This window comes from Euwallacea fornicatus, chromosome 8, assembly GCF_040115645.1.
Source record: "Euwallacea fornicatus isolate EFF26 chromosome 8, ASM4011564v1, whole genome shotgun sequence".
Taxonomy (NCBI): domain Eukaryota; kingdom Metazoa; phylum Arthropoda; class Insecta; order Coleoptera; family Curculionidae; genus Euwallacea; species Euwallacea fornicatus.
The window spans coordinates 1,848,505-1,869,267 of NC_089548.1; the positions used below are offsets into that span (position 1 = coordinate 1,848,505).

The 20,763-nt window shown below is 35.1% G+C and overlaps 2 protein-coding genes across 5 annotated transcripts; one reads left to right on the forward strand and one right to left on the reverse strand.

The window, feature by feature from the left end:
- Positions 1-629: 629 nt before the first annotated feature.
- On the reverse strand, positions 630-5,307 carry LOC136340533 (uncharacterized). Its single transcript, XM_066284694.1, has 5 exons — positions 5,227-5,307; positions 2,713-2,958; positions 2,148-2,350; positions 1,204-1,347; positions 630-779 (listed from the first exon to the last, which is right to left on the reverse strand). The coding sequence occupies exons 1-5, from the start codon at positions 5,231-5,233 to the stop codon at positions 690-692; spliced, it is 690 nt and encodes a 229-aa protein (XP_066140791.1). The 5' UTR covers positions 5,234-5,307; the 3' UTR covers positions 630-689.
- Positions 5,308-6,071: 764 nt separating this feature from the next.
- On the forward strand, positions 6,072-20,379 carry LOC136340534 (neuroglobin-like). Of its 4 annotated transcripts, XM_066284697.1 has the most exons (5): positions 6,072-6,246; positions 12,962-13,215; positions 13,266-13,461; positions 18,192-18,423; positions 18,481-20,379. In XM_066284697.1, the coding sequence occupies exons 3-5, from the start codon at positions 13,271-13,273 to the stop codon at positions 18,625-18,627; spliced, it is 570 nt and encodes a 189-aa protein (XP_066140794.1). In that variant the 5' UTR covers positions 6,072-6,246; positions 12,962-13,215; positions 13,266-13,270; the 3' UTR covers positions 18,628-20,379. The 4 variants fall into 4 exon arrangements, with proteins under 4 accessions (XP_066140794.1, XP_066140792.1, XP_066140795.1 ...); XM_066284695.1 differs by having other exon boundaries at positions 12,962-13,461; XM_066284698.1 differs by lacking the exon at positions 6,072-6,246 and adding an exon at positions 10,992-11,010 and having other exon boundaries at positions 12,962-13,461.
- The last annotated feature ends 384 nt before the right edge of the window (positions 20,380-20,763 follow it).

The following is a 20,763-nucleotide window of genomic DNA, read 5'->3' on the forward strand; positions in this document are numbered from 1 at the left end:
TAATGAAATGGACCGTTTGGAAATTTTCTTTCCACATTTTTCCCATTTTACTTGTCTTTCATCTTCTAATTCTATGTTTTTCTCGCAATTTTCTTACGTTTGGACGCGCAACTCAAGGCAGACACAACGAATTGTACATGCTCTATTGCCTCTTCCTATTTTACAACGTTACTCAATTCGGTGTTTTACTCTACCCCTTTTTGAAATAAGGTAAAATGCCAATAATTGAGATTAATCACTGCTGAAAAAGGCAACTTTGCCTCCCCTTAACTGACGCTCTCTCTCTCTCTCTCTCTCTCTCTTTCTCTCTCTCTCTTTCTCTCTCTCTCTCTCTCTTTCTCTCTCTCTCTCTCTCTTTCTCTCTCTCTCTCTTTCTCTCTTGTATGTAGCTCCACCCATATTAGATGTCGAATTTGGGTCACTTTGTAAGGAGGACCCAACCAATTTTGGGGGAACTTGAAACGATTCAATGATCTTTCGCATTTATTGGAAAAGAAGTTCATGAAAAGAAAAAATGACTTGACAATGCTCAAAATACGAATTCCCTTTCATTGCAGTGCAGTTCAGTAATGTAATGAAATGAAGTAAATAATGGAATCTGAGAGCATCGATAGTACAAAATGCTGATCCACAGTGCAGGTATTTATTAAACATGATACAATTTACGCTCTATAGTAGCAATCGTTTCTTCAACTTCTCAGCACAAGCACCTCATAGGAAGAATGTGCGTCCTCCCTCCCATTGAAAGGGACGTAGCACACTGCATGGCTGGGTTGAACCTGAAAATAAACGAGAATTAAATAATAATTATCAGTTGCGGTGGGAAGTAAAAGTTCTTCCCCCTAAACGTGTATTTGTAGGGTGCAATGAATCATGGATCGAAACCATGAAAAACTAGCTCTCCATCAAATATAAAGGAAGTCGCAACTAACATGACTTGGACATAGATATGTGTGTACATATATCGGGAAAATCGAGAATGAATTATTAAGATTTCCTGAAATTTTGATTAAGTATTTAAAAACATTTCCGATAAATAATATATCCAAGTCAAGGTTTTTGATAAATCAAATAAGCCCATAAGAGTGTTTCCAATAATTTACATGAAATTATGAGATGAGTAGCAAAGAGGAACTTTGTGGGTTTCTGGCGATTTCACATTATCGAATATTGATCTAAAAATTTGTAATATAAATAATTTACCTTTCCGACTGAAAGGGCTCCATCATGGCGGACCCTCCCTATATATAGTGTTTCTCCATCCGAGGTCTTCCCTCCTTCAACTGCGCCTTGTGGAATGTGTCCTCCACAACTGGGCACCCAGTCAAATCTTTGTTCGCATAAAATCTATATGAAACAAAATCATTACTATAAACTATTGTTAATTTATTACTAATAGGACAAACTTTCATTAAGAGGAAATATGAAATAAACGTTTTTATCTACGAGTTGCGGTGCAGATAACCACCATCTTTATTACGAATTTTTGGAATAATTGTTGCATGCCCGAATATAAGTCCAGAAAAATTATAATTTTATTTTGTGGCAGGTTGGTAGTTGAATGAAAAAGAAAATGAAATAAAAAAATTAGTAAAAATTATTTATTACTCAAAGGTTTATCGTCTATCCGAGAAAATCCTGAGATTTTCAAATAAGCTATGAGTAGTTCAGAAGATATAAATAGAGATAATTGTTTTTTTTTTATAATTTACAAACAACTCATGATGCTTAATGCAAAGTCATAAATTTGGTACACTCATAATGAAATATTTCTAGTGCCTGTCCGATGATAATGTTGATTTGTAAATCATCATGGGCTGTCCCTTAATCCTTGAGTATGCGAAATCATCTTTTTAAAATATTAACTTATTGTTAGGGGAACAAAGTTGGAACGTTGGAAGAATGATTGATTAAATGGTTCCAATTTAAAGCCACTAAAAGCAGATAGTGTACCGAAAAATGCCTTTATTCGGACCTTAGCACCCCTCAGAAGTGCAGCATTGTACTTTCTTATTTATACCCAAAAAATCTATAAGAAAAATCTTCCGGAGTTCGGAATTGAAGAATTTTCCACATTTCTGGATTAATGAATTTTCCGAAATCCGGAATCGAATTTTCTACTAACAAATATCAAGAATTTTCTTTACTTGATAATGGTCTTTAATATGTTCGGCCCCACCATAAGCAACGTAGGCGACTTGTTTCTCGGGGATGACCTTTGCAGGTATCCAATCTCCTTCGTGGAAGGCCCTTCCTACATAGATCTGAGTGCCATCGATGTCGTAGCCCCCATGAAGGGCTGTAGAGGGAACGATCCCACTTCGAGCAAAAGTGTCTACCCAATAGTACGCTGAAGGGTTAAAAAAATTATTTAAAAACAGAGGCAACTATAAGAAGCAAGTTACAAGCATGTGGCATAACAGAAGATGCTGTAGAAAGAAATAGTTTGATTCATGTGATTCTGTGCAAGGAAGAAAGAAGGGGATTAGCTGAAGTTAAAAATGGAGGTTAGTGGATCTGAAGTACAGTAAAAATTGCATAACTTGGAATTTGGCTTTGCTGAATACAAATTGAACAATTTATCGACTGGAATAGACTTCACAACCATGTTGTTCCCCCAAGTTAAAAGATATTGTCAAATTATATAAAGTTCCTCTATCTCAATTCTCTGTATGTGTAATTTTCTTCCCTCTTGAATACCCTCACCCTTACCTTCAGAACCTCTAGCATATAAACCACTGCGTGGCTCTTGAAAAGGTTTTAAGTGATGTGGTGGATATTCATGTGAGACGTAGGGGTATATTCCAGGATTAGGATATTGTGGAGGGGCCGAGGGCCTTGGGCCTTCAGGTCCAAAATAGGGATATCGATAAGGAGAATCTGCTCTAGGAGAGATATAGTGTGGCGTTCCCAAAAAACCCGCTGGAGGGTAGCTGTTGCCGTAGTATTTGGGCGGATCTGCAATTACACGAAAATAGGAGTGTTGGTACTCTAGAGACAGATTTTTCCTCAAAATTCCTTCCAGAAGAAAAACTTTTTAAATTAGCAAAATTATCCCATAGTTTCGTTATTTTAACAAAAAATGCGTAATATAATATAATTAGTATACTGGGAGTTTCATAATAGTATGTCCAAAATCCAGGGGCTGAATCTGCCGATAATGTTACCGGTATAATATGAATTGTGTTAAGTCAAAACAGTCCAATGCCCACTTGAACCTTTTTTAAATTAAAATCGTTCGCACATTCACACTCTGAATTATTCACCTACTAATACAAACACTCCGTATAAATTATATAATAGTTACAAGATAGCATTCGCGACTTATCTTATAAATTATTATCGACATGTTTTTGTACTGATTTATTAATCCACCTAACAATAGAATTTTTAATTCGCTCTAAAAAAACTTTTTTATAACTTGAATAAAACTATTATCCAATTAATGTTTTTCATTTATTTAGTTTTTGGTTATTTACGTATCGTATATTGGCTATAATGGTGAATGGTGCGACCCATTAATTGACAAACATTTTCATTGTCCTTGTCTGTCCAGCAGTGTGTCGTTGTTGAACCTCGGACCAGATTTGGTCACGGGATTAACATATGAAATGAAAATTCACCATAATGATCTAATTAAAAATTGTAAAAAATAAACAGTTTTAATGGACTCAGCGTTGGATTGCGTAGTCGAACTTACTCAAATAAGACGCAAAAACAAAAGAAATAAGCCATAGAAAAAGTCAATAAACAACCAGATTTGTGTGATAAAGTGTAGAAATTAACTTTATTTACAATAGCTAATTGTTCACGATAAATTATTGAAATATTGTGGAAAAATAGTCGTCTTAAAGGCATCTATATCTATAAAGCGTTTACAGTTGTTTATATTAATCATTTAGTCATAATCTGCTCGTGTAATTAGGGCCGTCGAGAATTAAGTGCAATTAAAGTATAATTAAAAGAAATGTTAGGGGGAATTCCCCTTTTCAGCAACCCCTTTGGGGAGCAGGTATTGCGCGACCCTAGATAGGATCGCTGCATATAATAAAGGGTGAGGTGTGGATCAACAGTCTCATGAGACTTCAGTAATTATTAATCAGCCTCTTTTGTCTTAGTATAAGTTGAATCACTCGTTAAACCACAGCTGTAGTAGTAATACGTAACTACATTAATGAAAAACCTTAGATTAATTAAATTTAATACTAAGTTAGTTTTAATAACCAACACGTGTAATTCGTGTAATTATCCCTGGGGTCAGTCTGGAGAAGACATTTAGGAGTATAAAGACAATTAAGCTAAAGTCGGTGCGGTAGTTCTTGGTCTGGAAATAGTTTAAACTTGCAATTTTGCCCCCAACCACACATGCGGTTTAGGTGCTATAAGACGAGGAACATTTACAGAGTAATACTGAAGAATTGGAAAAATGATAAAGGAAAATCATAGGGTGTTCCCGTAATCTGACGGAAACAAGAGGAAATCGTGTGTAGAAAGTCGCGGAAAATGTATGACACTGAAACGGCATCAAGTTTAATGGAGAATGGAGAGCACATTGTGGTAGGTAAGAAGTAAAATTATATGTAATTAAATAAATATAAAATAAATAAGTAAAAAAAGGGAATATAATTATTAAATGAAATTATATATAATGCTAATATGTAAAAAATATAAAAAAGACAATTTTAATAATTAAAGAAATACATAAATGGGCCAATCTTCGAATTTAGCAACTCTTTTTGAGGTTGCTTATTTCAATGCACATTTGTTATCGCTTTGATTGCATTCCAGGCATTATAGTCTATTAAATCTTGATGAAAAATTCAATTTACACCTTTTAGCCATCGTATCTTTTATTTACCAGGATATCTCGTATTTTTAAGCTGTTATATGTAAGCACATATAACAAGGTAAATAACACGTAGGTTATCTATTACACGGGCAATTAATTCAAACACGCATTTTAATTGCTATGTAGAACGATTCAAAAGGGCCTTTTGCATGTTTAATCTGTCGAAATTGTATTTGATATAGTTTGAGAGATATTTATGAAAAAAATGACTAAGATTTTTTTAACAACTTTATTATCCCATTTATTTATTTTATTTATTTGGCTACTCGCAGGAGAAAATTTAGGAATGTGTTATATAGATGGGAAAGATTTTCTGATGGAAACTCTATTAGCTTCCATTAATTTCAAAAAATATACTTAATAATATATAAACTCACCAGCCATAATGTCGATGAATTATTACTTTTACCTTCACTCTATCACAAGTTTAACGTTCCTGATCTATAAACATTAGAGATGCTATATATAACAAACTTATCTTATCATGCTATATAATACCAAGAATGAGTGGTTTATTGGTATTTAAGTAGCCCTAAGCATCACAATATACAGGATGTTTTTTGGTTCGTTCGTAACTGTGTTACGAAGTCGGTAAATCAGATCAAAAAATTTGCTCCTTGCGGAGCCTATTAAGGAAACCCCTAAGGCCGTCACATTCTCAATAGTTTTCAGCATATTTGAGAATTTTTTCTGTGACAATTAGTTCTCATATTTTTTTAATTATTTCAAAATTATTTGTTCTCTTAATGAGCTCCACAAGGGAAATCTTCTGTCTCGCTTAACGGACTTTATTACTCTCACCGTTTCGACGATAGCGATATTGAACACACCTGAAATAATCCTTTCCATAGGTCGACTCAGCGGGCGTAGGGCTATATTAAAAACAGGGAAAAGAAATTGGCTTTTCACTCTCTGGATATGTCTTATCCACGGAGCATAAATTCACCGTGTTCTTCAAAACTGGATCAGCCGAAAGCCTTTCCATAAATGAACTAATTTACGTTATACGTGTTGAGTTTCGCTGACTTTGCTCAAAGAAGAGAAAGGAACACATTTATCCAAAGTTTCTGAGCTCTTTATTCATAAAATATGTGTTTACTCATAGAGTGTTATGTAAATCAATCCAATAACCCTCATAGGAAGCCCAAAACATCGCCCATGCCTACGCATATTTATCAGGCCAAAGCGCATGTCGGGTAAATATCCGGCCAGCAGGCTGGATTTTCCTCGGAAAATCGGCAGTTTTCCGAAGCGACTCGCTCCTTTGTACGATAAGTTTCCATCTTTTCCACGATAAGTCGTGGCACTGGCGCGTTTGAGTGGTTTAGAAGTGTGTCGTCGACGAACGATGGAAATGTAAATGCTCACGTCCATCTTCGATCACTCACTCTTCCTGGGTAACGTTTCCACCTTTCAATGCTTTTAAATGTGCTGCGAACACTCTACTTATTTTTATATCTCAATTTCCACCCCAATTGCAAATGACGTTGCCCTAAGGCCTCACTCGGCATAATCCACTTTCAGAGCTTCCATTGTTGTGTCCATTACAATTATCTTCCGTGGGCTTGTAATTTGGGTCATGGTCAGTTAAGAGTGTGCGTCCATAATTAATTTTTTTTTTATTTGGGGAGAAATTTTGTTTGCAACTGATTATTTAGTGAAAGCTGGAAAAAATAAGTAGGTCAAGCAGATAGGAGCAGATTCTTCCACCGGAAATTAATGGGACTTTCTCATCATCGACTTTAGTTGTGCAATTTTTCATTAGAGTTTGAGTGGAAGGGGTGCTCTCGAGGGTTGCCGAGGTTCTTCCTGATTTTTTTCTTATTTTGATTAAAAAAGCTGAACTTGATTAAGCGGACGAAAGTTTGTTTAATTCATTAATTTTGTTTTTAATTTTCCTCAGTGCCTCTTTCTCTTTCTCTTTCTTTTTAATTTTTCTCATTTTTTACTTTTTTAATTTAATCATGTAAATATTGTGCATTTAACGATGTTTTTAAATATTTTTGGCATCAACGTTTAGTTTTCACTAGGTTCAAGTCAAAACGAAGCTCCAGGTTACAACTTACATGTCGGGCTCAGCACTAGTGCTGAAAATAGCATTAATGTGTAATCGAAAATTATTAAACAAGCTTTTCTCTCTCTCAGTTATTTATTTTTTTGCGTTTCTCGCCCATGTCAAAGCAATTAAGATGCTCAATCGTAGGAGTAAGTCACTTGGTTTGATATTTTCATGCATCTGCTTAGTACCTACTTGCCTTCAAGTGATTTCCCCAAAGCATTATTTGGCTTGATATTATGTATTTTCAGTTTGCTTGATACTTAAATGTAAGGTCCCTCACTTCGTGTCTTCTAATAATCCCTCTAAATCCTCCCTAGAGTCATGGCAAATGCAGGCATTGCAATTTTTATGAGTCTTGGGGAGATTTAGAGAGATTATCTGCGGTCGAAATAGGGTGGAACACAATTTAATAATAGAGAATAGCGGTTTGCGTTTTCTATTTTAGTTCCAGAAGGCCTATCATGGCATCATTTCGAAACCTTCAAAAAACTGAAATTGGAGTCGTTTTTCACTATTTCAGTAAATTTTAAAAGAGCTCTCAGCCCTATAAAGTTGGGAAAACGGAAAACTTTGCACCAAATTATTTCTGAAACTGTTTGTAAATAAATATAAAATGTGCGTCGTGGGAATTGCGCAGAGTTTGAAATGGAACACAACACAATAATGGTATCGATAATAGTTCAGAAAATATCATTTCGGAATATCATGATTTTTGGGGCAGTCTCCACGGGGTAATTTTAAAATATTCACGGTCTTTTGTTCTACTGCGCTAACTCGTGAATTTTACTTTTACCTCTAATTCTTGTTCTAAAGGAACTGCTTTTGGGACGTTATGTATAGTTGGAAAATATCTGGCAAATTTGTAAAACTAGAGAAATCAACGAAAGATTTCATTTCTTCTGAAAGCTCAAAGAATTTCCAACGAAATTCAAAACTGGGAGAAAGTAGATTTGGGCAGTTGAAGGTACTTCTCTGATAGAATAAAAGAGCATTAATAATGCAGTTTTTTGAGCCATTCCGTTGTCCCTAGGTTTACTGATCATTGCAGTAGATAGATTGAAATCTGGAACACCCTGTATATATATAAATTCCTGACAGATCTGGAAAGCACGTGAAATCACCGATGGGTTTCGTTTATTCTGAAAATTTAGGTATAGTGGATTTGGGCAATTCGGGGTGAGTTTTTGAGAGTGTACAAGAACAAAAAAATTAACCTTTTTGAGGCGCGTCGTATACTTAAAATTATGCTGAGTCTATTCCTCTGTCTGTAATACTAGAAGCAGTAATGAATACGATAATTTTCTTTACTTGTTTCTTATTAACTATTACTACATTTATTATAGTGAAAGTTGAGGATAACGATGTCGGTTAGGATGACAAGTCGCATATAGAGACAGATATTCGAACATTTCGTTGAATTTTCATTTACCCCATTGTAAAAAAATCGCTTTTAACGTTCGCAAAAAAGACATCTTTTGTGGTTTGCTAGCCAGATATAACGACGCTATGGTATATACCATGGCATAGTAATTGTAGTACAAACCCGACACTTTCGACGTTCTTTGAAGTTATTCAAAAATTGATCAACATTTTTTAAAAAGCAGTGCCTTTAGCGGCTATATAGAAAAAAATCCAGAAAATGTCTTTTTAATATATAAATTTGACGCAGTTACGTATGATTGTGGTTTTTCTGCGATTTGTATGTAAATCTTTTAAAACGCCGCTTTTCAAAATAAATTTCGGTCTTTTTGTGGAATTCTGATTCAGTGCCGGCAATATCGACTTTATATTGCAATTACTATAAATACACAAAAAAACCATTTCTTTGAGCCATTTACCAAACGGTAAGCAATTGAAATTGCAACAAAGGAGTTTGTTGATTAACGTCATAGAATCTGAGTTTTTTTGTGTTTCCATATTTTCATTTATATTTTCTGTCGGTAAACGTCTTAAAGAAATTTATTTTTTATTAAAAAACAAGTTGTAGAGAGAACAGGAAGTATCGATAAAATTCCTGAATTATGAACGAAGATATATAAATTAGCGGCTGTGTTCCTTGCATGTATTGAACTTGTTTGCGTTATTGTGATTTTGTTGTGTTTTCAAAAATTGACCGAAAGAAAAAGAAAAAATTTGTCCAGGAGAAAGGTATATAATCATTTCCAGATTTGAAGCAGGTGAAACTAACAATACATAAATATTGCAAATGAGTTGCACTCATCGCATTCGACTCTTTCTGCAATTTCGAAAAGCTGAGAAAATATCAAGAATGTATTTGGTGAAAATTTGTTGCCAAAGAAAAAACTTAAATTTTCAAATCATGGAGGTATCGATCGGGCGTTATTGAAGTGATTTAAAAGGAAAAGAAGTAAAGGAGCAGAAAACAGGGGCCCGATACTATGGGCAAAAACGGGACAGTTAATAATAATAATAAAATAACACAACAATTAATGTGGAACATAAATGCTCAGAAAGAGAAACCCTACAGCCCTAGAAGCCTTACAACACTGAACAGTTTTACACTATGCAGTCATTCCAGAGACAAAAGGCTTCTGAATGAAATCAGTTCCATAAAGATAAAATTGAATTAATTAATTCTAACTTACGTTGCAAAAAGCAAAGAACAGTTACAGAATAACTGAATAAATAATGTGTTTTTACTATGCATACGTAAGTATGAATAAGTCAGAAGTCATATGAAATTATTTACCTTCTATTGTTAATCTGTTATAGTTTTTAATTGTGTTAATAACTTTATGCATTTTTTCAATGTTTCTTTAATTATAAAAAAAGCGTATCTTGACGTAACGAAGAGCGGACACAGCGACTTTTTTACTCGGTCCCCTTGCCCTCTTTATATTCGACTTTTACTGTAAATTTATTATTATTTCCAAAAACTGTTTTTTGATATTTGCGCCAAATGGCACGCTTGCATGCGATGTATCATTGTAATTAGCAAAAAAAGAGAACTCAAATATACAAAAATTCGAAATGGCGCATCTAAGAAAAAGAACTGAGTTGATGGTGGCCATCGAAACGTCGGACTTCAAACGTTAGATCGCCACATCGCACAAAAATGTTTGTTCAAAAGTTTCTGTTTGTTCGAATATTTCGGATAGTTCTCGAAAATTTCCAAATTTCAAAATTTCAAAATTGAATATTTTTTAATTCCAAGTTGGGCAAGTGTTAATCAATTTAACTCGGTAACCTTCAACGGTTACCGAGGCCCTCGTGGTGGAGCCCCAGAAACGCCCGATATAAGTCGTCCAATTTGCGAGACTAAAAATTACAAAAGTAATGAACAAAATTGGAAACGTGATGAAAAACTTTTTGGAAGCCTTTATTAAGCACCCTCCATACACATAAAGCATAAATCAACCAGACTTCTCCTTTTTTAAACAATCATTTATCTGAGAAATCCCTTCAGATTTGTACGCTATTCGGCATGCTCCGGGCACAAACATGTGTAATGATGGATCTCTCCAGCCTGGATCAGGCCTAAAAAGTAAGATATTTTGTTGGGGGCATTAGGGAGGCAGCGTGGAGAACGCTGTAATTGATGACCTTTTAGGTTCCCCGTGAAGTACCCAAAAAAAGCTCAATTTTTCGCATGGGAAATATCGTCACCTGATTATATTGAGCCACTTTACAGTGGCACTCTCCTCGTTAGTTCTTATGGCAGGTACACGTAATTTTCAGAAAATGTGCCTGAGCTCTGTTTTCCCTTATGAAACACAAGTTTAAATATTGCACTCGACCTTCTTATTTTACATCGTCATCGCCCCAACTTGGGAGCTGACCATAAATTGTTAAATTTGGCTGGAGAACTGTGGCTGAGGGGCTCTCTCGTTTTCAGTCGTAAAACTTTTTCCAGCTCCCACATGCATTACAGTCGCTTATTTTCTTACCACATAATGCGGGTTCCTGAGTAAGTGCTTTGTGACAAATTGCTCATCAATGCAACTTACCGTACCTTTTTTGCATTTCACACCGGGACTCGCTAAATATGCGATAACCTTATAAGTAAGCATTTACGTGGGGGGACCTCAGTAATTATGTGTTAAACAAATATTTGATTAGTGGCTTCCGATTTCCTTAATTGGTGAGTTTTTTTTGTGAGTAATAACTTGGCAATTAGTGGTAATAAAATATGTTTCATTGTCGTATACGCATTAATACGGGAGGGAGCGCCGAAGGAATGGGTTGGTGGTACGAAAGTTCTTGATCCCGAAAGTGGTCCGTGCCGAAATTTGATGGAGGTGTCGTAGGACAGTTCTGATCCTGATAATGATCTATGCCCAAACACATCTCTTTAAAAACGCGACCTTTTAAAGCGCTGCCTACGTGATCCTCTAAACAATGGTGGAGTCCTTACTTAAGTACTACTTGCGTATAAGTGATATTAACATTAAAATATTTATTATTCACTTCCTAATAGGATATCAAATCACGGTCTTCTACCGTCTTAAGCGTATTGTTATTTTTAGTTGTGCCTGTGCACCGTGGCGAGGTACGACTTTTACGACATCCAAGTACTAATTAATGCATTTTTCGCACTTTTTGTTAGACGCTTAGGGATCGTCTTAACGTAAGTAAATTGATTTGTGTGGTGGCGCGGACTGGAAAGTGTTGGGAGGTCGCAAAATGCCTTTCCGAAGTCCTGGAATAAGGGTAATAAGGATTGTCGAAAACCTGATGGTAGTAAAAACGGTTCGTTTCCCTGTCGTACAAGACCGCCCAAAGCTTCTCAGTCCATGGTTTCGGTAAAGAAATTTCACCTGAAGGATATAAGTGGCTTTCCGCCTAGGCGGTTCCACATCTTTATTTAAAAATTAAATTCAGATCTGATCAATGGATCAGCAAAGGGAATTAAAAATCATAGCAAAATATTTTGTACAGGGTGGCTCGAGAAGTGCAGCAATCTAAACCTCCGTCCTTTTTAATTCAACATAGTTAATTGTTTTTATTTTCAGTTCGTTAAAGGGAACACTGAGTGTTTTATTGGTTTTTTGAAATACTCAAGAAATTTTGAATATTTTTACGCAGCATCTAAATTTATTCCTTGGTGACATATTGGTTGTTAAATAATAAGAACGAAAATTTACTTTTTGCACTGCCGTGCGAGAATGATACTTTTACGCTACGTGACGGTTATTATTGACCGTCACATGTCACTATTCCTTTGACAGCTGGAATATTGTCTGATCTAAATATATACACGGGACAGCTCTGAAAGTATTGAAAACTCCGTTTTTTTAAATGGACATCACTTAATATTTCGATTTTTTTGTATTTTTTAAGTATTAGAAGGTAAAATGATAGTTGACAATTTTAAATTACACTTAACACTTTCTGTATTAGTTATGTTTAACTCTCTGAATTACATTTGACCCTTTCTGAACAAGACTCATGTTACTATACTGACTTGAACATTACACGTAGGTACATTTGACTTTCTGAATTACACCTTACACTCTTTGAATTAGGAGCGCTTGACTATAATGAATTATAAGTGATGTTTTCTGAAATCCAATTGACAGTTCTAAACCACTTTTGACTCTTTTAGAATCAGCCACAGTTGACTCTCTGCATTACACTTAACACTTAGTGAATTTGGTATACTTAACTGGCTAATTTACATTTGATGCTTGCCGAGCTAGAGAGTGGGAAATGGAGTTAAATGTTGCGTGCTGAAAGCAACAAGCCATTACAGTTGATATATCAAAGTATCTTTCTGAGAGCGCTAAGTTTACCAAGTTCTATGTATTCGCATTGGAAAATAACATCTGGTCTGCCAGAACTGACAAAACAAAACTGCAATTAACGTAAATATTTTAACCATTTCTGAGGTCGTAAGTAAACCTGCCAATTATCGAGCAGTACTAAAATACCTAACGCATATTACGTAACATTCTCCGGGGCGCACCTTTGCGATAGCCAGAAATAGACGTTTTATTGGTTGAAGCTTTTATGCAGGCTACATCGAGCCCTTGTTCAAGAATACGCCCATTTCATCACAACAATAATTAATTGAAATATTAATTTTCTTGCAGATGCCCAATTAAAATATGGTTCTCACCATGGACGTAACATCGGCCATACACTGTCGGTACAAAGTGCTAATGATTAAAACAACGTGCAACGAACTACATTCAAGTTTTCAACTCGAGGACGCTTCTATTTCCTGCCATGCTAAAACCAGCAGCATGGAGATCTTGTCCTAATAAGAGACCACCGAAATCAGGACCAATAAGTCCAAATGCCCATATAGTCCCAGCATAAACGAACTTTAAACGGAGTTATTTCAGTGAGTGTGGTACTTGAGGATTGAGAAGTGAATTTGAAGTGTTTAAAAAGGGAAGATGGGCTGCGAATTGGGAAAATTGGCTGGGAGCGACCATAGGAACGCGGATCGAAAGTTGGAAGATCCTCCGCCACCCCAGCAGGTCGATCCCAGATTGCCTCTGAGCGCGAAGCAGAAGTACAGTATGATGGCTTCATGGAAAGGCATAAGTAGGGCGATGGAGAGCACTGGAGTCTGCATGTTTCTGAAGTGAGTACGACCAATATACAGAGTGTCTCATCGAAAGGACCGCATATGGGGCCTTTTTAAAAAAGATTATTCTATACGTAAAACTACCAGCTTGTATATTAAATCAATTATCTTGTATATTTTATGGGTACCACAATGCTGAATGATTTCACTCATTAAAAATACAGCCAACAACACAATTATTGAACTCTAACATTTTTGTTAATAGATTTGCTTGCTACTTCTATGACGATCACTACGTCTGTTAATTATTTTGTGATTCTCTTTGTTATAATTTGATATTTCACATAAATTGATTCTATTTTAGCGTATTTTATTGTAATGTCCAGGCAGCGTTTGTTGGCTTGTGCCTTTCAGGCTTAGTTGAATCAAAATCGGTTCAGTTAGGCCAGAGGTGGTGTGTGAACCATCCAAACACAAGACCCACCAGCACTGCCGTTCTAATGGAGTGGATGAACAACCAGTTCAGGCCAAATCGAATCGACTTGCATACAGTTGGGTCTCAGTGTGGCAGATTCGCGAACCAGCGATGAGAGATTGAAAAAGTTACTAAGTTAACGACAACACATTTTTCATCAGTGAAGAAGTTTCTAATGGTGAAAAAAAAATACAGGGTGATTTATATAAAACAAGTAAATATCTTTACTTCGAAAACAGATAATTTTGAAAAATTAATCTAATTTGGAAGTGTTGAAAGAAAAAACGGGAAATTTTAAGTCCATTTTTCCACGTTGCCACGGGCAACGCGAAAATAGCGTCGCTTTAGGGATTTAACAGCTTGTTACCGTTTGGCCCTTGCGGTAAATAGGTATTTGCATCCTAAGGAGCAAGATATCAAACTTTTTGCCCAAAATCTAATTATGAACTAAATAATTAAAGCATTAATTTGCGGTTTTACTAAGAAATCACAACTACATTTTTACTCAATGCTATCGACTAATATGCCTTTTTATTTTATTTTTATTATATTTTAATTTCTTTTCTTTCACTGTCTCTTGTCACTCAAATTAACAGTAATTAAAGAAGAATTGTAGCCTAAGCAGGAAAAGTTCTATTTTACAGCCTATTTGTGGCGTCAAATGGGCACTTTTTGTCAGTAGAATTTTCTTCTATATTATACAGGGCATTATTGAAGTACATGGCCAAACATCAAAGAGTGATTTGTTAGGCGATTTCAAGACGCAAAATTAATCTAAACATAGTAACGCTTTGTTTTCAAGATACAGAGTCACATTTTTTTAAATCGTTTTTTTATAAAAATCTAAAATAATCCTTTACCAGATTTTGTTGAAATTTCGCAGTGTTATTTATGGTTATTATAGTTATTTACGCGTCACTGACTTTTTTAAATTTAATATTTTTTTCGAATTATGCATTTAAAAAAATTTAAACGTTTTAAAAAAGTCAGTGACGCGTAAATAACTATAATAACCATAAATAACACTGCCAAATCTCAAGCAAATCGACTAAAGAATTATTGAGATTTTTAAGAAAAAATTATTTGTTTTTTAAGTTGGATACCCTGTATCTTCAAAACAAAATATTAGGGAACCTATGTTTATATAAGCTCTTCAACTTAGCATCGCTCAAAAAAATAATTCTTGGAAGTTTGGCCACGTACCTAAATCACACCCTGTATATTCTACGCTTGTCTGATGCTTCTCCATTAGATCAAAAATTAAATTACATAATTTATGATTTTTGCAACAGTACACTGTAAAAATGTCATAAATTTCATCTACTTTTGAAATTGCACTAGACCGCACCAAATCCGCTCTTTTCCACTTTTGAATGAACATTTTTTTGCCGAACTAGTTTTTCCATTAAAAAACGCTATTAAGATGAAAAGTTTATTAAGTAGAAACGGCTTAGGGGACAACTTTAAATGGCATAAGGTAAAACAAATGCTCTTTTTATATAGTCTGAACAAATTTTAGCTCAAAACTTTTGAATATGTCTCCACTAGGCAAGAGGAGAATGGGGTAAAGTCATATTTTGCCATTTTTATCGTGATGTCTAGAGTAAATAACGTTTAACTGCTGCAATTTACTAAGATCACTGCACCTTGCGTGGTATCCAATTTGTCCTTATAAATTTATGAGATATTTACCGTTTATGTGGTAAGTTTCCAAGGTAACAAATCATAATATTGTTGAGAAAGTTGGAAATTTCAGCTATCCACTGCTAAGCTCCCTTCACCTACTTTAAATAAAACAGTAGAAGGGAGCAAAGTATAAATCTAAGCATTTTTATTTATGACGCATTTGGGGTAAACTAGAATTTTTATTTAGAAACAAAGCGAAACGCTATATCACTTTTATTACCTAGTTTACATATAAGATTACAAAAAGAAATCCACCCAAAATTCCTGATCCAAAGAGACATTAAAACCTGCAATTAGATCTGTGAGAATAAACGAATTAAGCCAAAATTCTGTCTCAAACTAATTTAGTGTTCCTGTTGGTATAGCAAACCGTCGTATTAAAACGAGGAAAAAGAAAAAGGGGGAAAGTATCAAAAAGAAAAGTAGATTCAAAACTGTTTCTACAATGGAACGAGGACAAGAAATGAGTATAAACACGTCCTGGGGCTTCAGCAAAGACTTTGCTCGCATGTTTAAGGGTTATCGTTTCACACTAAGTAGTTTTTATTCGCAGACCCTGAATAGATTGCCTTAGAATCTCCTAGCGAAATGAATACACCAGTATATACGCCAGACTGCATCACAGTATAACCTAGGAGCATTTTCGATTTTACAGTTAAATTATGTATTACCTAAACTAATTTAAAAGCGAGTTATTTCACTCCACCCCACACTCCCCTACTTTGCGAAACAGTGGAGGAGCAAATATTAACTTACAGCCGTCTTATAATGTACTGAATGAGAACAGTTGAGTGAAATATTTAGATCCCTCACGAGTTTCATTTACATTTGACATGATACGAGAGAAACAAAATGCGAATAAGGAAAGTTTGGTGTTTTTTTCATCACATAACAATTTAAATGCTGCGAAAAAGGAATATAATGACGGCAAGGGGAATGAGGAAAAGGGGTCGTCATATCCGGTGTTCGTTAACTCAAGACTTGTTTTTGTTTTTTGATCAATAAAAAAACATGAAAAAATATATATATATAAATAAAAAAGATAACTAATAGATCTTCTGACTTATTTATATGTTAAAAACACATTATTTATTCAGTTATTTTGTAACTGTTCTTTGCTTTTTGCAACGTAAATTAAAATAAATCAATTCAATTTTTTTTTATGGAACCGATTTCATTAAGAATAGACGAAAAGTTGCATTGTTTAAATATCAATCATTTTTTCCAGAACTTCAAATTTTACCCATCAAAATCATCGGAATTTTTCAAATTGTAAAACGGCACATTCTCGCATCTTTTATGGTTCCCGAGATCTCGATGGTGGGGCTCCAGCAGCAGACACCCTGTATATGCAGTGAACGTATACATAAGAATGGCGCAGTGTTTCTGATGATTTCTGTCTTCCCCCAATGATCTCCTCCTGTCAACTGAACTAACCTGAATAATTTTTTATCATAAAATACGTAAATTAAATAAAGACGATTCATATTATCGGTTATGTCACGGTCTGGATACGATCACCGGACGAAACACGGTCCAGTATTACAAATTGGATATTTCAACTGACCCTGATCGGACCGGGACTTGATAAAAAATTAAAAAAAATATATATATATATATACAGGGTGATTCAATCGCATGGACCACTACTTCAGGGGCGCATTCTACACATTAATGTAAGATAAAATTTTAAATACATATTTTTCTCAATCGTTTTTTAAGAAAGTCGTGACAATTTAAAAATGGGGCCGATAAAGTGGTTTCTTGACCCTGATCGGTGAACGGGAAGTCACAAAGTGTTGAAATTTCGTAGGCAGCCGTAAAATTGGATCTTGAATATTTTTACAAGAATACATTTTTAAATAATCAGGGGCGTGACATTTTCGAGAGGGCGGGGTACACATGCTTATTTTTTGATAGACCTTTTTTGTAACATAAAATTTTATTTAAAAAGAATTTGCAAAAAAATACGTCTAAATTTTAATGTTACAAAAAAGTTCTATTGAAAAATTAGCGTGTGTACTCTTCCCCCTGCCCCTCTTAAATGTCGCGCCACTGATTATTTGAAAGTTTCGTTTTTGTACAAATATTCAAGATCATATTTTATGGCTACCTACGAAATATTCACATTGCGACTTCCCGTTCACCCATTAGGGTCAAGTGACCACTCTACAGGCCCCATCTTTAAATCCTCATGACTTTCTCAGGGAGCAATTTACAAAAAAAAATATTTAAAATTTTATCTAATATCCATGTGCCAAATACGCCTCTGAAGTAGCGACTTGAACTTTCATATCATACCGTATATGAATCGTCCTTAAACCCGAACTGAGGCGCTGACTCATCACTAACTTGAACTAACCTGAAGAGAGTTTTTTTTTGCTAGAACAATTTTCCGAGACCTCGAACAAGCTAAAACCCCACGCTTCAGCTTTAATGAAAACCTGCCTGTGCATTGGTGCAAAATATTCGTATCAAAAGCTTTAATGACTGTGATGTACCATGCGGAGCCTTCATCTCTAATCTTCATTTCAAGACAAAATGCGCTTTTATTAGAGCCAAAATGAGGGAACTAAATACATAATTCAACACCGTTCTGGCGCTTAATACATCCATTTAATTTCAGGCTTTTTGAGGAGCATGGCGAGCTGCTCATGCTTTTTGAAAAATTCAAAACACTAAAATCCAAGGAGGAGCAAGCCACGAGTTTGGAATTAGCCGAACACGCTACAACCGTCATGAGCACTTTAGATGAGGGCATCAAAGGGCTTGATGACTTAGATACGTTCTTCGAATACCTGCACCAAGTGGGGGCCAGTCATCGCAGGATACCCGGATTCAAGGGGGAGTACTTTTGGGTAAGACAATGTTTCTTTAATTGTGTTTTTGTTTTCGTATATTTGCCTGTTTTCCAGAGGATCGAAAAGCCCTTTTTGGAGGCAGTTGAGACCACGCTAGGAGACCGTTACACGTCCAACGTAGAAAATATTTATAAACTAACGATTAAGTTTATTATAGAAACGTTGGTCAATGGATTTGATAACGCAAACGCGACAACTTGAAGATTGATAACATTCCGTTATAGACTGAATTTGACCGGAAATTGTTCGAAACTGCGTCACGCCACTGCATATTTTATATAATCAATCCCTGTTTCTCGAGCGTCAGAAGTTTGTTGATGGTCGCTGGTATACTTAATAAAAATGTTTAACAAATTTTGATATCATGGGGCTTTATTGAAATGTTGATATTAATCCGTCCTATAGGATAATTGGAGAGTAAATCTCGGATCAAGAGATAACAAGGTTATCAGACCATCTCTCGTATACACTTATCCTATACAGGGTGTTTTAAAAGTACTTTGGCATATTTCAGGTTGTCGTTGCTGGTATTAACATAAGTTAGCAAGTTGTGATAAGCAACTGTAATCGTTACAGGATCTTCAGGTTTAGTTGGTACACTACTGGTTTTCTTCTAATCATCAATTTGAAGTTTTGTTGGTACTTCACTGGTTTTCCTCAATTTATCGTTACGAAGTTGTATTGGTGCACTAGTGGTTTGCCTCCTAAAGACTGTCAAAGTATTTTTGAATCACCACGTTTAACGAACATATTTGTCAAAACAGGGAACTTGTGTGTATGCGTGTATGTCTGGATGGGTGAGAAAAATTTGTTGACGGTAGTGAAACTCATTGTTAGGGCTGAAGGGTAGTTGTTATAGTAGGCCAGTCAAAATGTGCATAGTTTTGCAAGTCTTCTCGAGAGCCTTCAGCCATAGTTTTACATAGAAATTCTACTCTCTATGGTCCAAACGCTTTGGAGATTTGTTGCTGAAAGATCTTGACAAAAATAAACAATTTTAACCAGTTCGTCTCTCCATCGTTCGTTCGTCGATCCAAATTTGACAACGCCAATCAAAACTGATAATTTTACGTAGAATGGTGAGATCTGGAATAACGCGCTGAAATGGTCTCCAATCACAAGAGTACAGAGTAATTTATTACGCTACAAAAAGGGCATCATGAGACAGATGAACATTTTTTTAACAAGTTTCAACTGTCAACAATAAAATTTTTTACTTGGAAATTACAAGCTTAAATTTGTCGAAAAATCCATTGTGTAAGCCTGGCCCCAGCAGAGAGGTGATAGAGTAACAAACCATTTTTGACAAGTTCAAAATACTTGATATGCCATTGTAAACTGACAGTAGGACCTGTCAAGTTTTTTTGTTAAGCCATAATATTAAACATTTATGACAAGTTAAAGACATTTGACACGTTACTGTAAATCAATAGTAGAGTCTGTCAAAATGATTCATTTGTTTCTATATGGGGAGGAACAAAGTCTCAGTAATTAAAGTAAGTTCGTTGACCATTAATAAACTTTTTTCTCGTGTCCCGTGTATAAATTGTCATCACCTGCGTGTTCAACTTATACATTACTCATTATGACTGTACATACAATTTACGAATCATGATATTAAGCGTCTCCCCAAAGTAACCCCCTAGTTCGAGAATGATCTTAATAACAGTTGAAGAAAATGTATTATTTTCAAAATTTGTCAATATGCTAGTTAATACTCTGTGTAGATTTTAAGGATGAAATTGATATTATTACTAGATGATTGCTGTCAGTACCTCATCAGTACCTCCATATGGAGGAGTAAGTGTAACTGTGTGTAGTTTATAGGATATTGATCTTATAACGACTTTCTGAAGGGTACAAGTGTAGCTAAACAGATTAAGATATTATGTAAATGTAGCCATAAAATGGTGATTTTTTTCTAATAATAAATTAGATTACTATAAAAATAAATGTATGTTTAAATCATTAAGGAAAGTTATTGACCAGGCACCTCATCTTTGCGGCCCATCAGATGAAAGCAGATGAACATAAATATTCTATAGCTCATATAATAGAAGAGAGGACATTCATAGTTTTCGAAATACCATAAAACTCCGTTTTTGTAAAGAATGGAGAAACGAGTAAATAAGGAAAATTATAAGAGGTCCTCGAAGGATTCTCCAAACCAAGTTCAAACACAGCTCAATGCGCCTCTTAAATTCTACATAGACCTTAAAACCGCCGTTCTTACTTCGGTCCTTAAAATCGTCAATCTCTCCCTTTCGTGGCTGATTAACATGGATGGGTACCAATTTATCAACGAAGTTCCTTATAGTTGACCATAAATAATATTCA

Excerpts from the sequence above, each read along its gene's own strand:
- LOC136340534 (XM_066284695.1), top strand. The coding sequence starts at position 13,271 with ATGGGCTGCGAATTGGGAAAATTGGCTGGGAGCGACCATAGGAACGCG. Across the intron at positions 13,462-18,191 it reads GGAGTCTGCATGTTTCTGAA|GCTTTTTGAGGAGCATGGCG; the intron begins GTGAGTACGACC and ends ATTTAATTTCAG. Across the intron at positions 18,424-18,480 it reads TCAAGGGGGAGTACTTTTGG|AGGATCGAAAAGCCCTTTTT; the intron begins GTAAGACAATGT and ends CCTGTTTTCCAG.
- LOC136340533 (XM_066284694.1), bottom strand. Across the intron at positions 2,351-2,712 it reads ATATGCTAGAGGTTCTGAAG|CGTACTATTGGGTAGACACT; the intron begins GTAAGGGTGAGG and ends TTAACCCTTCAG. Across the intron at positions 1,348-2,147 it reads ATATTAAAGACCATTATCAA|ATTTTATGCGAACAAAGATT; the intron begins GTAAAGAAAATT and ends TGTTTCATATAG.